At 39.7% G+C, this 17968-nt stretch overlaps 1 protein-coding gene across 2 annotated transcripts in view; it reads right to left on the bottom strand.

Moving 5' to 3' along the window:
* Positions 1-481: 481 nt before the first annotated feature.
* Positions 482-17968, bottom strand: part of Sec23a (SEC23 homolog A, COPII component) — a 55851-nt gene continuing 38364 nt past the window's right edge. For both annotated transcript variants that reach the window (XM_075948334.1, XM_075948336.1), the window contains exons 18-20: positions 11607-11762; positions 9483-9548; positions 482-1870 (exon numbers count right to left, since the gene is read on the bottom strand). In XM_075948334.1, coding sequence (XP_075804449.1) covers positions 1781-1870; positions 9483-9548; positions 11607-11762 — 312 coding nt within the window. In that variant the 3' untranslated portion in view covers positions 482-1780. The remainder of the gene's footprint in view (positions 1871-9482; positions 9549-11606; positions 11763-17968) is intronic.

The raw sequence follows: 17968 nt of genomic DNA, 5'->3' as shown, positions 1-17968 counted from the left end.
AGCATAGTAGTCACTGGACACTAGGAAGAAGGGATAGAGAGGAAAGTACCAAAATATAGCTGAACAAAGTTCCAGTGTTCTTTAGCACAGTTGAGTGACGACAGTTTACAATTTATTGCATATTTTATAAGAATTAGAAAAGTCTGAAGGTTTCCCACACAAAGGAATGTTGAAGAAATGAAAATGCTAATTAAGATCATCTGATCATGACTATACAGAAGTAATAAATTATCACACTGTACTTAAAAACTTATATAATTGTGTGTCAATCAATCAAAAACTTTAGGCCTGGCAGGTGGCGCATACCTTTAATCACAGCAGAGGAAGACGGATCTCTATGAGTTTGAGGCCAGCCTGGTATACATAATGTGTTCCAGAACAGCCAGAGAAAATATAGTGAATCCCTGTTTCAAAAAAAAAAAAAAAGTCTAATTTTACATTACGCTTCCTGGGCGTTACTAGATTTTAAAATAACCAAGAACACAGAGAAAGTTATATTTTATTGGCATATTGGCCTAGCACAGTTCAGTTCAAATAAAACAGAACAAAGCAGTTTATTTAAAGAGTTGAGTATAACAATTAGATGTTTCTGTTTTGCCATCGTCTGATTGTGTTCGTGCAAGTACAATCCCAGTCACCACCATCAGAGCACCTCCGTGACATCACCACCGTCCTCAGCACCGTCAAAGCACCACCGTGATGCCACCACCACGCATTTGCAGCATGGATACACTGAATTCATCGTCACGCTTATCTGCTTTAGCAATGTAAACTTTTGCTACAAGTAAACTTTAAAGGTAAAACTGAATGATATTAATCAATAAATCAAACAGAACATATCTCCACATGACATAATTAAACATTATATAATACTGTCTCAGTAAGAACCACAAATTAATAAATTTGACAAGGAAACAGAAACTAAAAGTGAAAACTCCTAAAGTAGTGTTACAAAAGGAAACTTATCTAAGAAGGGGAAACAACCAAATAATATAACAAAAACAAAATGTAATTAATAGTTACAATAATCTTTTTACTGCAAAGAATTTCTTTAATCACCCTAACAACATGCTTTATTGTTTTAGCTTCCTTAAAAAAAATTGCTCTAGTTAGTCACATGAGTTGGGTACTTTGTGGGAATTTCACATTTAATGTCAGCAGTGAGGTTGTAACCTCACTCAAATTTTTTAGCTCTAAATAACTTTTGCAAATAACCAAAAAAATTAAATTCCCTTCATAAGAATAACTACTATAAAGTCAAATAATTCCTAAATCAATCACAAAAATAAATCTACCTTAACAAAATACAGAATAGGGTATACATGTGTGCTTAAAAAAAAAAAGCAGAAATATTACTTAACAAAGAAGCATACTGTTCGTATATCATCACTACTAATTTGTTCCTTTTTGGCTGCTATTAAATACTCCCTAACAGGTCAGTGAGGATACAGTGCCATTTTGGATCTGTCTGCATATACAATTAGTGGTATCTGCACTACAGAACAGACCATTCTAACTCTTTAAACATAATTAAATCAGAAAGACCTCAAATTTATAAAACCAGTTATAATACTGCACCAAACAAAACAAACTTGTTCTCATTGCTCTTATTATTCTTCAGCTTAATCTACAATCATCAACATTTTTTCATATGTCACCTCAAATCATTCTGACACTAAACAGATTTAGAGAGAGATTTCTGTTGTTTCCATAGATAAATGGAAAAAGCAGAAGAAACCGGAGTAGAATTTCATCTTGAATGTCTACCATGTCTGGCATGTCAAGCAGCACTTGACACAGCAAGTTTCTTCAAATGATCCATAAACACTTGTAAGCTAACGTCATCAGTGAGAATCGGTGCTCCGGACTCCTGGCGGAAAAGAGAAGGATTTGTGATTAAAGCACACAGTAGCACTAAAGAATGAACACATAAAGCTCTACAACAGACAAGGAACTCACTTTTAATAGAGTAATGGCTACCTTAAGGCCACGGTTCCCGAGAAGGAACTCATCTAAATCCCCAGGGCATCCTGAGTAGCAGGACTGGCTGCTCCCAGAACTTAAGTCTCTACTAGGAAATGAACTACCTCAGGATGGGCTAGTTACCACAAAGACCAACAGTATGAGGGTGCAGGATTAGGGCTTTCAGATGGCCTGACCTGCAGGGGATGCAGGGAAAGAGGAGCCACCATTGCTGGTGGAAATGTGTGCCACCATAGATACACTACAGATGTTCTTCAAAAACACGCCTTACTATTTTCATTGATGTATGAACCAATGAAAATGTTAGCAATTCCTTCAAGCAACAAGCAAAACCAGAGCTGCCATATGAGCCCGCTGTCCTGCCTCTGAGTGGTACTCAAAGGATCTAAGTCCCACCACAGAGATGCTTGATGTCTGCACACTCACATTTATTACTGAACATTCACAATACCTAGGCTGCAGAACTAGCCAAGATCTCTATGAATAGATGAACAGACACAAAAAAACGTGGTATGCATGCAAAACGCAATATTATTTAGATGCAAAGAAATCATAATATTTACACAAAAATGGATGAAACTTGAAATTACTATTAAGAAAAGTAATCCAGACTCAAAAACACACACAAACACATTTTTCTCTCACACACAGAACCTAGGCCTGAGAGGGAGTGTGTGTGTGTGTGTGTGTGTGTGTGTGTGTGTGTGTGTGTGTGTGTGTGCATATGAGGTAAGACTAGGAAGGAGACGGTGAGAGAGGAAGAAGTTATTTTAATCGAAGAGTGTAGCAATAGGGTATATTTGACATGAAAGTAGAAGGAGTACTTAAGGCAAGAAAAGGGAAGAAGACATAGGGGACTGAAAAAGGCAAAAAGACAGGGAGACAAATTAGAATAAAATTGAGGCTCTGACCTCTACATGTACTGTGGCATGTGTGCATACACACACACCCACAGATCCCAGTAACAAAATTTAAAAACATCTGAGACTGGACAGAGAGGCTCAAGCTCTCCGTCACTGAGGACGTGAAGCACTGCACAAGTGTTACAGTGATGCCCTCTGCAGGCCACTCACGGAGAACACTCCCACTAGAGCTTTGTAGGTGTGTGCATGCATGTGTTCTTTTTATTAGTATTATTAAAAGTCTTTTTCCCCCACAGGCCTGACTCGCAAGCCAGAATCTTGTTTCTATTTTTTGATTATTGATCAACGTGTTTCTATTTTCAGAAGCAAAGATATCATCCAAAATGTTTCTGATGTCCTTATTTTTAACTTGGTACTGGTTGAATCAAAGCAGCTGAATTTGAAACAAGTTCACTGTCATTCCCTTCAAGAATTAACTCATCTTTCTGGAATTGAGATCTGAACAAACAACACGTGTCCCCCTGTGAACTCTGATGGAGACGCAAGCACAGGAAGATCTCCTCCTGTGATGGAAGCCCCAGGTGACATCTTCGCCATGGTGTGCACTGACTACAGACAGTACAGCAGCCAGTTCCTTCCCAACCCTGACCTCCATCAGCCCACAGCCACAGCCTGCTCTTCCCAAAGGATCCTCCAGAGACTTCCTCAGGAGCCCTTCACAGTAACTAGTACTATGCGTCCCCCTTCCCAGTGATGTTGACGTTTTCTGGCACACTGACATCTGAGAATGGACTTCATCCTCATAGCACTCGAGGCAGAAAAGACTTTTTCCTGGGGGGGGGGGACAGGAGGGACAAGGACATGTACCCAGGGCTATCCCCAAACTCACTATGTAGCTAAGGATGACCTTGAATTCCTAATCCTCCTGCCTCAACTTTAAAGGCTGAGGTTACAGGTGCATGTTAACATGTGCAGCTGTCACTGGGTTCTTGATTTTTAGAAAAATAAGAGATCAGATTCCGTTAATTTTTAATAAAATATTTAGCTAGTTATTCCAAAATTGCAATTATTAAATTAATTTTAAATATAACTTCTGAATCTGGCCTGGGTTTAAAACAGGTCCTTGGCCATCCTGGATCTCACTCTGTAGACCAGGCTGGTCTCAAATTCACAGAGATCCTCCTGCCTCTGCCTCCCAAGTGATGGGATTAAAAAGTGTGCACCACCATGCCCAGCTTTTGTTTGTTTAAATAAATAAATAAATGGTTTGTTGTTGCTGCTGTTGTTGGTTAACCATATGTCAAGAAAGACCATCGGGCCAGGGCCAGGTGTAGCAGCACAAGCTGTAATCCCAGCACCCAGGAGGATAAAGCAGAAGGATAGTAATTTCAAGGCCAGGCGAGGCAACAAGGTAAGATCTAGTCAAAAAAAAAAAAAAAAAAAGGAGGAGAGCTGGTCTACCTAACACATTCCAGACCACTCAGGGCTCACAGTGAGGTCCTGTCTTTAAAAGAAGAGACAGAGGACAGAGGAAGAAAGAAACAATCCTGTTGTTCAAATTTATGCTTTTAAAACCCTGCTTCTGGGAAGTAATAATTAAACTCCAGGTCCAAAATAGGTTTTCTTCCCTTTGTTAAATATTGGGGGGGGGGGATATGGAAGGAAGGGCCACAGTGTTCCGAGGTCAGAAGACAACTCTTGAGTTGGTTTTCTCTTGTCACCTTGTAGAACCAGGGGATCGAACTCGGGTTATGGGACTGTCCTAAGAGCCTTTACCTGTGGAGCCATTTAACCAGCCCCAATGTAATTTTTTTGGTTCTGTCTTTGGGCTTTGTTTTTTGTTGTTGTTTGTTTTTTGAGACAGGGTTTCTCTTTAGCCCTGACTGTCCTGGAACTCTGTAGACAGGCTGGCCTCAAACTCACAGAGATCTGTCTGTCTCTACCTCCCCAATGCTGGAATTAAAGATGTGCACCACCACCACCCAGCTCTGTGTTATTTTAAGAAGCTACTTTCCAATGGCAACAGTGAAAACTAATAGTCAATGTGTACTAGGTATCATTGTCTGCATGGAGCACATATAAATCTTACACTCTGCAGACAGGAAGTGAAGGCAGAGAGAAGTAAATAATTTAGAGAGTTTGCAATCTCAACCAGCATTCCAGAATGATGTTCCTTCCAGATTACCAACCTGACAAGTTATTTCCTATATAAGCCTGTCAACTATATTTTCATACTGAAACTTAAGGCCAGAAAGAGCAATGACAAGAAATGCTTCCTTGAAATGTTTAATTTCAGAAACTCAGTCATAGTTTACAAATACAGAAATGTAGCAGCAGAAAGCTAGTAGTGTTTTATTCTTTACTATTTCATTACATTGTGTGTGTGTGTGTGTGTGTGTGTGTGTGTGTGTGTGTATGTGTCCGTCCGTCCATCCGTCCTAAGGTCAGAGGACCACTAGGGAGCATTAGTCTCTCTTCCACTCTGTGGCCCTGGGAACTGAACCCAGGTCACCAGACTTGGTGTGAAGAGCTTTACCCACCCATCTCACCTGCTACCCACCCGCATTTGGTTTTTCCACTTAACTGTGTCAATGGTAGTAATCGTCAGAAGGGAAAGTGTAGTTGCTGCCTTTAAAAAAGAAATTGCTCGCTGGGTGGTGGTAGTTCATGCCTTAATCCTACCACTCGGAAAGCAGAGGCAGGCGGATCTATGTGAGTTCCAGAACAGGCTCCAAAACTATGCAGAGAAACACTGTGTCAAAAACAAAAACAAAAAGGAAGGAAGGGAGGAAGAAACTGTTCTTCCCCACAAAGCCTAGCTCACCAGGACTGACACTGAATGCCAGGTTTTCTTAAACCCAGCTAGACAGCTAACTTTGCTTGTCTGCCAATCAACTGGCCCTTTAGGGACTCACCTGGTCCTTAGGAGCACTTGATATATAATCCATCACAAATATTATTTTTATAAGTTTATTTATTATTTTATGTGTATGAATGTATGTGCATGTATGTATGTGAATCACATGCATGCAGGGCCCACACAGGTTAGAAACGAGCATCGGATCCCCTGGAACTGGAGTTACAATAACTGTGCAGCCATATAGCTTCCTGGGAATCACACTCTAGTCCTCTGCAAGAGCAGTAAGCAGTCTTAATGACTTAGTTATTTCTCCAGTCCCACAAGTACTATTTTATTTTAAAATCTCCTCTGTCCCCTTTTCTCCATGCTAATTATTACTTACTTCTTTGAACTCGTTATTGGTGCTATTTTCCTAGCCTCTTGGTTTTGATTTTAGTTTACTTTCTTAACTATATCTAAGTTTTCTTACTCTGGGATCCAAAACTCAGTTCTCAAAATTAAGTACAGTAGAAGGCTGGCTGATGAAATATTCTGTGTCTAAAACTCTATTTCTTAGTATTACACTTGGCTTCTTGTCCCTCCAGCAAAATGGACGTGGGTGAAAGACGATACTGATAACGTATATGTATGCTTAGTCATAAATCCTTTCATATAGTCATGCCCTTCCCACCCTCCCAAGATTGAGTTCCTTTCCTTACTATAAATATCTCCCCATCTTTCATGACTTTTCTTTTTTTTTCTTTTTTTTTTTTTTTTTTTTGGTTTTTCGAGACAGGGTTTCTCTGTGGTTTTGGACCTGTCCTGGAACTAGCTCTTGTAGACCAGGCTGGTCTCGAACTCACAGAGATCCACCTGCCTCTACCTCCCGAGTGCTGGGATTAAAGGCGTGCGCCACCACCGCCCGGCATGACTTTTCAATCTTGGATTTGATGTATGTGCATTACAAAACCTAAGACAAGCTGGGCGGTGGTGGCGCACGCCTTTAATCCCAGCACTCGGGAGGCAGAGGCAGGTGGATCTCTGTGAGTTCGAGACCAGCCTGGTCTACAAGAGCTAGTTCCAGGACAGGCTCCAAAGCCACAGAGAAACCCTGTCTCAAAAAACCAAAAAAAAAAAAAAAAAAAAAACCTAAGACAAAAACAAACAAACAAGCAAAAAACGGTAATTCCAAACCACCTCCACAGATCTCCCATACACTAGTCTCTACACTCCTGACACAGCAGGAATAATACAATAGTCAGTCACACAACCATAGGAGAGATCTCAGGGATTCAGTGAAATGGCACCACTCTGGAGGTGGGATAGAGTGAAGAAACAAAACCACAGAGAGGACATCAAAGCAGATGAGCTTTGGCTAATTTGAAAAAAAGGTCAAAATGGTAGCTTTGTTTGTTTATTTGTTTGTTTGTTTGTTTGAGGCAGAGTTTCCCTGTCTATCACTAGTTCTCCTGGAACTCGCTCTGCAGACTAGGCTGACCTCAATCTCACAGAGATCCACCTGCCTCTGCCTTCCAAATGCTGGGATTAGAGGCGTGTGCCACCACCTCCCAGTCAAAATGGTAGCTAACCACAGAAAAGATATTTGGGTAGAGCAGTTAAGAACCCACAGTAACAATATAAAGAGTAACTGATATCATATGTAATTAGTCAAGAGTGTTGATTTTAGAGCTGACTTCCAGGCCACTATATTAGAAGACTAATCTGAGCACTGTGAAAATGGAGTAGCTGAAGTCTTAATATCACTTAGCTAGGAATTCCAGCAGTCTGTGACAGGAGTAAGAGGGCCTGGCCTTGGTCCATGGCAAGCATGAGAGGGAATGGGAAAATGAAATAGACAAAATGGACGTGAGTAATCAGAGATGAGGGCAATGTTGTAAATGACCAGCTTTGAGCCTTGGGCATGAGGAGACTAGAAAGGTGCTCTGTGGAAACAGAAACTCAAGAAGGTCAAGCTAGTGTATAAAAGGAGGTAAGGTCAAGGCCTTCCATGTCCAGAGGAAATTCAAGTCTACAGCTCACTTTGAAGCCAAACTAAAGATGAAAGCTGAAGCCATAGAATGGATGCAGTCACCCAGAGAAACCATCAGGACAAGTTTTGGCACAGTTCTATAAGCAAAGGGATGTGCTCGCGTGATTGCTAAGTTTCAGAAGGAAAAAGACTGTGGTGGGCAGGGCTGATAAGAGCAGGCTCGTTAGAGCAGCTGCTGCAAGGAGGGCTCTTAGCACTAGGCAATGGTGCCTGCGGGCTCTGGCTTGACGTCTTCCCTGAACAGCTAGTTATTATTCTTCCCATCCTGTATCCCACAGCTAGTCGGTGAGCACCTCTCTACAATATCGATATCAAAAATCAGTATTTTCCTTCCATTCTCCCACTTACTGGCACATGTTCTCCCAGAGATGTGGGCGGGGCTCAAACCTCCAGCTTACACTGTTCCCCTCTCAACTACTTTTAAGATAGTTAGGAAGAAAGTACAATAAGCAGCCACATGTGGGACACCTAAATTCACTGGTTAGCACTGAGCCACGCTGGCTTTATGTTTTTAAAGTTTCCCTTTTCTTTTCTACTGAATCATTTCTGAAAGTGTGAAAACGTCAAGACATTTTACCACTAAATGTATCCAGATGTACCTTCTAAAAGTGGTGACAAACGTCACATAACTCCAAAACTATAATCACACTCAAGGTACTGCATTAGTTATCTGACAGTGTGTGTTCAAACTTCACAGTACACCACATTTGCGTTCACTGTAGCTACCCCCTCCATCTAACCCAGGATGCAGTCAGGATTCAGACTGTGTACGAAGCTGCCCTACCCTGGAATAATGTAATTCCGGCAAATTCCACGCAAGTGCCATGAAACCTCCTGAAATACGTCCTGCATCTATTCTCAGTGTCACCTTGCTTCATTCCTCCTTGCCTGCATTACTTCTACTAATACCTGCACATGTCTAAGATTCAAATTTGCTCCTCTGACCAAAAGCTTTCAGTAAACATCAAGTAAACACAGCTCAGTCTTCACCCAGGCATTCAAGGTCCTCCACAATTTACTCCACAGTTTTAAGATCTACAGCTCATCTCTACATACACCCTATCACCTCAGCCCATACTTTCTGCGAGCTGAATTCCCTGCTCAGCCATCTCCACCTATGGAGATAAAAGCCTTCCTTAAACTAACGGTCTTCTCACTGAGCTCTTTCCTCCTCACACACTCTCTCTGTCACCACCATGGGACCGCTTCTTTGTCTTCCCCTCCGGTCCTCTCTAGTTCTCTGTAGTCACACTTTGCATATTCTGTCTGGTACTTCACTGACGTAGCTCATCTCTAGTACTAGACCACCACGAGCTCTCCAAAGGTGGGTCAGGCCGTCACCACACACCCTGAAGTCTTAGCACAGAAGCCCATGCAGACTGGATAGTCTATGAATGCTGGCATGTTTGCTTCTCCTTCTTAAACCAGAATCCTTGGGCTCTCCTGGCTTCCTGTGGCTGTAGCTCAGAGTTACACGTTACACTTGAATTATCATATGCCTGTCTTATAGACGTGATTGCTCTTGTCTCCAGTGTATTGGTTCTAAACTTGGAATCTGAGGAAGTTTTATGTGTCAAGATTACTTTTTTATTTTCTAACGTAGTACCAAATGATAATTATATTTTCTATTCTTCTATTATATTTTCCCACAGAAATCATCACTAAGTACACAGGGAAAATGTAGCTTTTACTGAAATACCTAAGAAGACAAAAAGAAATTATTTCTGAGACTGTCATTCACACTTACCTGTCCCCAGGCATACATGTTATTATGAGTCTGTGAGGGGTTGACTTTGGAAAGGAGGAAACGTGCCTTAAAAGCAAACATAAATAAAAAAATAGTTAGATAAGTAAATAAATGAAAGTGCCGGTCAAAACAGACTTAGTAAGAAAAGCTACATACAACAAACCATCTAACATCAACTTAACTGAATATATTGGTAAAAATAATTTTACTAAAATTAGGTAAAAGGATTACATTTTAAAATGCACAGGCCATAATATAAATAATGTATTCTTTCAACAATACATATTGTAATAAACCACTGAATCGCAAACTCAGCATATAAGAATTATATATATAGGACTAGAGAGATGGCTCAGAGGTTAAGAATACCGGGTGCTCTTCCAGGGGACTTGGGTTGGATTCCCAGCAAACACGTGACTGAAAACCACCTGTAATTTCAGTCCTAAGGGATCTGATACCCTCTACCCACTGCCTTTGGCACTATATGAATGTGATCTACAAATGTAAATGCAGGCGAAACTCCCAAATACATGAAATAAAAATAAGTTTAAAAACTGCTTTAATTGTAAACATAAGAATTATGTTAAAATAAGTCTGAAAATACAGGTTTTACCAACTAGTCTGAAACCTCATAAAATGATGCAAACAAAAAAAAAACATGAAAATTTACATACTTTTACTTTAGTGAACCTCAAATATTTTAAGCCACAGACAATAACTTAGGTAAAATTTTATCCATCCCTACTACGGCTAATCATCATGAAATCAATCAATAAGTAAATAAATAAGGAACATTATACATATCAAGATATTGATGAGTAAATTTGTCAAAAACTTTAATTCATTTTAAAAAAACAAAAGCAATCTAACCTTGAAATTTAGAACCATACAAAATCTTTCCCTGCTCTTCAGCAGCACTAGTCCTAGGTAAGAAACCTAGAATTCAATTACTAATGACTAGTTGGGTTGGCTGGGTTACAAATGTAACCTCAGTATCCAGAAGGCTGAGACAGAAGAAATGTTCAAGGTCAGCCTGAGCTATACAGAAAGATAGTGTTTTTTGTTAAAAAAAAAAAAAAGAAAGAAAGAAAGAAAGAAAGAAAGAAAAGAAAGATCTTAGCTTCATCATTTAATGTGCTTCCTTGACTACAAATAATGTCTTAACTCTATTACATATAAAGTAGAGAAAGCAACAGATTGGCATGAGGCGCAATGAAGGAGGCATGGAAAATACTTGCAAAGTCTCACTGCATGGTAGCTCATATTATAAATACAGTAAAAGTAATAACTGACACTGTATCTAAAGTTGTTGAATATCATTGTACTAAATACTAGGGACACGACAGTATGCAGACTATGCCCTTCTCTTATTTATGGAGCAAGTAAAATGTGTAATAACTTAAAATTAGAGTGCTGTTATACCTGTGGCCAGAATATATTTCATGAATGCGTGCTAGGTAGCCCAAACCTGACCATGCATATGTGTGTGCACAGATCTATTCACTGCTCTGAACTCTAAGAACTGTAAAGCACCCCCCTCCTTTTTTTGGTTTTAGTTTTTCCAAACAGGGCTTCTCTGTGTAACCACCCTGGCTGTCCTAGAATTCACTCTGCAGATCAGGCTGCCCTGTAACTCTCAGAGATCTGCCTGCCTCTGCCTCCCTGAATGCTGAGATTAAAGACACGTGCCACTACACCAGCTCACAGAGTTCTCTTTAACGCCACAGTGCTTTCCTTTAACCTGATAAGTTACTTTCTACAAAACTGAAACAAATTACCAAAACTTCATATTCATAGGCCTTACCAGTAAACAACTTTAAGAAAAGCACACTAAATTATTTTCCAAACTGTTGCTATGTTCTTGCTAACCTCCAGCTGGCACATTGTCAGGATGGCACACCATGGCTGCTCTAAGAGCTATGGTGAACGCAGAACTAAAGAATGCGGCTGTTCTAGACAACTAGGCAATAACTGTATTGCTTTGTTCTCAAAGCATTGAAAAAGCTGCCTTCGCTTCCTGTCTCCTTCCCTTGCCCTGGCCTTCTGTGGCAGACTGCTCAGTTACAATCAGAACAAGCAGCAGCATCTCACTGCAGCCTGCACACAACACAGCACGCTCCTCACCTGGCTGCCACCATGCTCAGTGTCGATGTATCTCGGCATTGGAAACCTGGAGTGAAGAATCTCCTGTGCGTCATCTACTGGGGCTTGCAGAAGGTGCCGGAAGTTTTCATATTCTGGCATGTCCTGGTATCCTGACTTCCGCCACTGTGCTATGGTCTAATTTGAAAACAATTAAAGGAATTATTTTAAATTTCTTGGTAATCTAAAGTTCTTGAGTAGAATCTTCTTCAAAGGGGGTTATCTTCAGAAAACGAGAGAATAAAAAAATACTTCCACTTACCTCAATTTCTAAACTTACAAGTATTTATTTCAGTAGAGTATATTTAATTCAGTTAATTAAATATAACTGAATATAAAATTAGCATAGTTCTTTCCCAATTTAAGAGTAAAACAAAACCAGGAACAATAAACACATCTTGTAGCCTCAGCTGCTCAGAAAGCTGAGATGAGGTTCCTTAAGCTCAGAGTTCAAAACCAATGCAGACGATGAGTACATCCCAATCAATGATGAGGGAAGGAAGGAAGAGACCAAAATAAAAACATTTTAAGAAAGTAAAGTCAAAGCAGGCATGATGGTGCATGCCTGTAGTTCCAGCACTGAAGAGGCAGAGGCAAGAGGATCAACACAAGCTTGAAGCCACCCTGGCCAACCTACCAAGTCCAGACCAACCAGAGTACAAAGTATGAGCATGTTTCAAAAACTGAAAACAAAAGGAACAAAAAGAAATATAAAGTAAAGCTATACTGTTTTTAAACCCAAAATAAAAGAAATAGAAATGTCAGGAAAACATTAAAACACTATCATATCAAATTAATATTCACTAAAATATATCTTTCCTTTTCTGTGAGGGGGTTTCTATTGAGACTTCCTAGAGACTTCAAAAATAATGACTTTCAAGGAATCTTTGCCGATGTATTTACAGTCTTTGTTTTCCATTTGCTGTTGTTATTGTTGACAGAGCCTCTCAGTATAGTCCTAGAACTAGCTCTGTAGAACAGGCTGGCCTATAGTCCTGCAACCGGCTCTGTAGACCAGGCTGGCCGATAATCCTGGAACTGGCTCTGTAGACCAGGCTGGCCTCAAAGTCACAGAGATCTGCCTACCTCTACCTCAAGTTCTGAGATGAAAGGCATGCACCCCCATGCTCAATAAGAGTTACATTCTGATCAGGAACAAGACAAGGTTGTCCACTTTCTCCATACCTATTCAATATAGTTCTTGAGGTCCTAGCTAGAGCAATAAGACAACAAAAGGAGATCAAGGGGATACAAATTGGAAAAGAAGTCAAACAAACTCTTGACTATTTGCTGATTATATGATAGTTTGATAGCTTAAATAAGCGACCCCAAAAATTCTACTAAGGAACTTTTACAACTCATAAACTCTTTAAGTAATGCATCAGGATACAAGAAAAACCAAAAAAAAAAAAAAAAAAAAAGATTAACTCAAAAAACCAGTAGCGGGCTGGAGAAATGGCTCAGCGGTTAAGAGCTGACTGCTCTTCTAGAGCAGTTCAATTCCCAGCAATCACATGGTTACTCACCACCACTTGTAATGAGATCTGGCGCCCTCTTCTGGCCTGCAGCCATACATGCAGACAGAATACTGTATACATAATAAATATTTTTTAAAAAATAGCCCTCCTTTACACAGATGATAAATGGGCTGAGAAAGAAATCAGAGAAACATCACCCTTCACAACAGCCACAAATAGCATAAAATATCTCAGAGTAACTCTAACCGAACAAGTGGAAGACATGTATGAAAAGAACTTTAAATCTTTGAAGAAATAAACTGAAGAAGATATCAGAACATTGAAAGATCTCCCATGTTCTTGGGAAGGTAGAATTAACATACTAAAAATGGCAATCTAACCAAAACAAACTACAGATTCAATGCAATGCCCAATAAAATCCCAGCAAAATTCTTAACACCTTAAAAGAAAAATACTCAACTTCATATGGAAAAGCAAAAAAAACCAGGATATCCAAAACAATCCTGTACAATAAAAGAATTTCTGGAGGCATCACAATCTCTGACTTCAAACTCTACTACAGAGCTACAATACTGAAAACAGCCTGGTATTCCATAAAAACGGACAGGAGGACCAATAGAACCGAATCAAAGACCCGGATATTAATCCATATACCTACAAACATGTGATTTTTGACATAGAAGCAAAAAATATAAAATAGAAAAAAAGAAAGCATATTTAATAAATGGTGCTGGCCTAACCCCACATCAAACAGAGGTCTGATCTCCAAAATATACAAAGAACTCAAGAAATTGGTCATCAAAAGAACATATAATCCAATAAGAGAAATGGAGTACAGACCTAAACAGAGAACTCTCAACAGAGGAATCTAAAATGGCTGAAAGACACCAGGAAATTCTCAACATCCTTAGTCATCAGAGAAAGACAAATCAAAACAACTCTGAGATTCCATCTTACACCTGTAAGAATGGTCAAGATCAAAAACACTGATGACAACTTATGCTGGAGAGGTTGTGGGGTAAAGGGAACACTCCTGCATTGCTGGTGGGAATGCAAGCTGTTAACAACCACTTTGGATGTCAGTGTGGTGATTTCTCAGAAAATTAGAAAACAACCTTCCTCAAGACTCAGCAATACCACTTTTGGGTATATACCCAATGGATTCTCAATCGTACCACAAGGACATGTGCTCAACTATGTTCGTAGCAGCTTTGTTTGTCATAGCCAGAACCTTGAAACAACCTAAATGCCCCCTGACTGAAGAATGGAAAAGAATAATGTGGTACATTTACAAAGTGGAGTACTGCACAGAAGAAAAAAAAATATCTTGAAATTTGGAGGCAAATGGATGGAGCTAGAAAACATCATATTGAGTGAGGTAACCCAGACTCAGAAAGACAATTATCATATGTACTCAAAAATAAAGCATAGAAAACCAGCCTATAAATCATAATCCCAGAGAACCTACACAACAAAGAGGACCCTAAGAAAGACAGACATGGATCTAATCTACATGGGAAATAGAAGACAAGATCTTCTGAGTAAATTAGGAGCATGGGGACCGTGGGAGAGGGTTGAAGAGGAGGGACGAGGCAGGGAAGGGAGCAAAGAAAAATGTAGAGTTCAATAAAAATTAATAAAAAAAGATTAAAGTAACAACCTTTAAAAAAAGGTTACATTCTGATAAGAGACATAAACTAAACTTTACTAATGATAGCAATAATGTTATAAAGACAATGCATTGTAGAAAGGCAACTGTATCCACTTTTATATTAACTAAATAAGTCTAGAGGCATTTTATTTAATTTAAAATTTTAAGGCTGGTTTAGAATCCAAGTTATCTGAGTCAATCAATGTGTAATCTCTATAATTTTATATTTTGCATTTCAAAGACTAATGTACTTTGGACTTCCTCAAATAACAAAGTTTAAAGCAAAAATTACCATTAAAAAAGAAAAAAGAGAAACCCTGTCTCTATTATTCTTTCTAAGATATAAGGTTCATTTGAAGCTGGTATCAATTAAAAATAAACAAAAACCAAAAAGTAGTAGCTGGAGAAGTGGCTCCGTGGTTTAGAGTACTTTGCAGAGGGTACAAGCTGAGTTGCTAGCACCCACATCAGGCAGTTCAGAACTGCCTGTCTCCAGCTCTTCTAACTCCATTAGCACCTGCACTCAGGGGTGCATGGGGCCCAAAGTAAACACTCACACTTAAAAAATAAATCTTAAAAAATACAAAAAAGTAATTTTTAAAAATTTTGAGACAGAGTCTCACCATGCAGCCTGGGTGGCCTGGAAAGAAGTTAAGCTTTCGTTATTTGCAGATGTTATGATAGTATACACAAGTGACCCCAAAAACTCTACCAAGTAACTCCTACAGCTGATAAACACCTTTAGTAATGTGGCAGGATACAAGATCAACTCCAAAAAATCAGTTGCCTTCCTTCCTATACACTAAGGATAAGGAAACAGAGAGGGAAATTAGAGAAGCATCACCTTTCACGATAGCAACAAATAGCATAAAATATCTTCGGGTAACTCTGACCAAGGAAGTGAAAGATCTATTTGACAAGAACTTTAAGTCTTTGAAGAAAGAAATTGAAGAAGACACCAGAAAATGGAAGGATCTCCCTTGCTCTTGGATTGGGAGGATCAACATAGTAAAAATGGCAATTCTACCAAAAGCAATCTATAGATTCAATGCAATTCCCATCAAAATTCTTCACAGATCTAGAGAAGACAATAATCAACTTTATATGGAAAAACAAAAAACCCAGGATAGCCAAAACAATCTTATACAACAAAGGATTGTCTGGAGGCATTACCATCCCTGACTTCAAACTCTATTACAGAGCTACAGTATTGAAAACAGCTTAGTATTGGCATAAAAACAGAGAAGTCAACCAATGGAATCGAATAGAAGACCCTGACTTTAACCCACAAACCTATGAACACCTGATTTTCGATAAAGGAGCTAAAAGTATACAATGGAAAAAAGAGAGCATCTTCAACAAATTGTGCTGGCAAAACTGGATGGGCCTCATTGAATAAATGGGACCTCCTGAGACTGAGAAGCTTCTGTAAAGCAAAGGACACTGTCACTAAGACAAAAAGACAACCCACTGACTGGGAGAAGATCTTCACCAACCCCGCAACTGACAAAGGTCTGATCTCCAAAATATATAAAGAACTCAAGAAACTAGACCGTAAAAGGCTAATCAACCCAACTATAAAATGGGGCACTGAGCTGAACAGAGAATTCTCAACAGATAAAGTTCAAATGGCCAAAAGACACTTAAGGTCATGCTCAACTTCCTTAGCAATCAAGGAAATGCAAATCAAGACAACTTTAAGATATCATCTTACACCTGTCAGAATGGCTAAAATCAAAAACACCAATGATAGCCTTTGCTGGAGAGGTTGTGGAGTAAAGGGTACACTCATCCATTGCTGGTGGGAATGCAAGCTTGTGCAACCACTCTGGAAAGCAGTGTGGTGGTTTCTCAGGAAATTCGGGATCAACCTACCCCTGGGCCCAGCAATACCATTCTTGGGAATATACCCAAGAGATGCCCTATCATATAACAAAAGTATAGGCTCAACTATGTTCACAGCAGCATTGTTTGTAATAGCCAGAACCTGAAAGCAACCTAGATGCCCTTCAATGGAAGAATGGATGAAGAAAGTATGGAATATATACATATTAGAGTACTACTCAGCAGTAAAAAACAAGGACTTCTTGAATTTTGCATGCAAATGGATGGAAATAGAAAACACTATCCTGAGTGAGGTAAGCCAGACCCAAAAAGAGGAACATGGGATGTACTCACTCCTATTTGGTTTCTAGCCATAAATAAAGGACATTGAGCCTATAATTAGTGATCCTAGAGAAGCTAAATAAGGAGAACCCAAAGAAAAACATATAGGCATCCTCCTGAATATTAACCTTCATCAGGTGATGAAAGGAGACAGAGACAGAGACCCACATTGGAGCACCGGACAGAAATCTCAAGGTCCAAATCAGGAGCAGAAGGAGAGAGAGCACAAGCAAGGAACTCAGGACTGCGAGGGGTGCACCCACACACTGAGACAATGGGGATGTTCTATCGGGAACTCACCAAGGCCAGCTGGCCTGGGTCTGAAAAGGCCTGGGATAAAACCGGACTCGCTGAACATAGCGGACAATGAGGACTACTGAGAACTCAACAATGGCAATGGGTTTTTGATCCTACTGCACATACTGGCTTTGGGGGAGCCTAGGCAGTTTGAATGCTCACCTTACTAGACCTGGATGGAGGTGGGTGGTCCTTGGACTTCCCACAGGGCAGGGAACCCTGATTGCTCTTTGGGCTGATGAGGGAGGGGACTTGATTGGGGGAGGGGGAGGGAAATGAGAGGCGGTGGCGGAGAAGAGACAGAAATCTTTAATAAATAAATAAAAAGAAAAAGAAATAAAAAAAAATTTGAGACAGAGTCTCACCATGCAGCCTGGCTGTCCTAGAACTTGCTATGTAAAGCAGATTGGCCTCAAACTCACAGAACAGACTTCCAAGTGCTGGATCAAAGACATATGTCACCAAGTCCAGTGAATAAATCCTTTTTTAAAATACTGGATAGTATTATTTAAAAGGTTATTAGACGGCCACCTGTGGTGGCTAACACCAGTAATCCCAGCATAGGAGGCTGAGGATGGAGAATTATGAGTCCAAGGAAAGGCTGGGCTATCATATATCAGTGTGTCAACACTCAGTTATCTCTCCAATAAACAAAATATAAAATAGTTTACAAGTAAGGCAACTAGAAAAATAAATCCATTTAAATTATAATATCCACTACAAGCTCAAGCACGGATCCAGGAAAAATAAAC

Source organism: Microtus pennsylvanicus, chromosome 14 (genome assembly GCF_037038515.1).
Source record: "Microtus pennsylvanicus isolate mMicPen1 chromosome 14, mMicPen1.hap1, whole genome shotgun sequence".
NCBI lineage: Eukaryota > Metazoa > Chordata > Mammalia > Rodentia > Cricetidae > Microtus > Microtus pennsylvanicus.
Note: the sequence above shows the minus strand (reverse complement) of the source record. Positions and strands in the feature narration are given on the sequence as shown.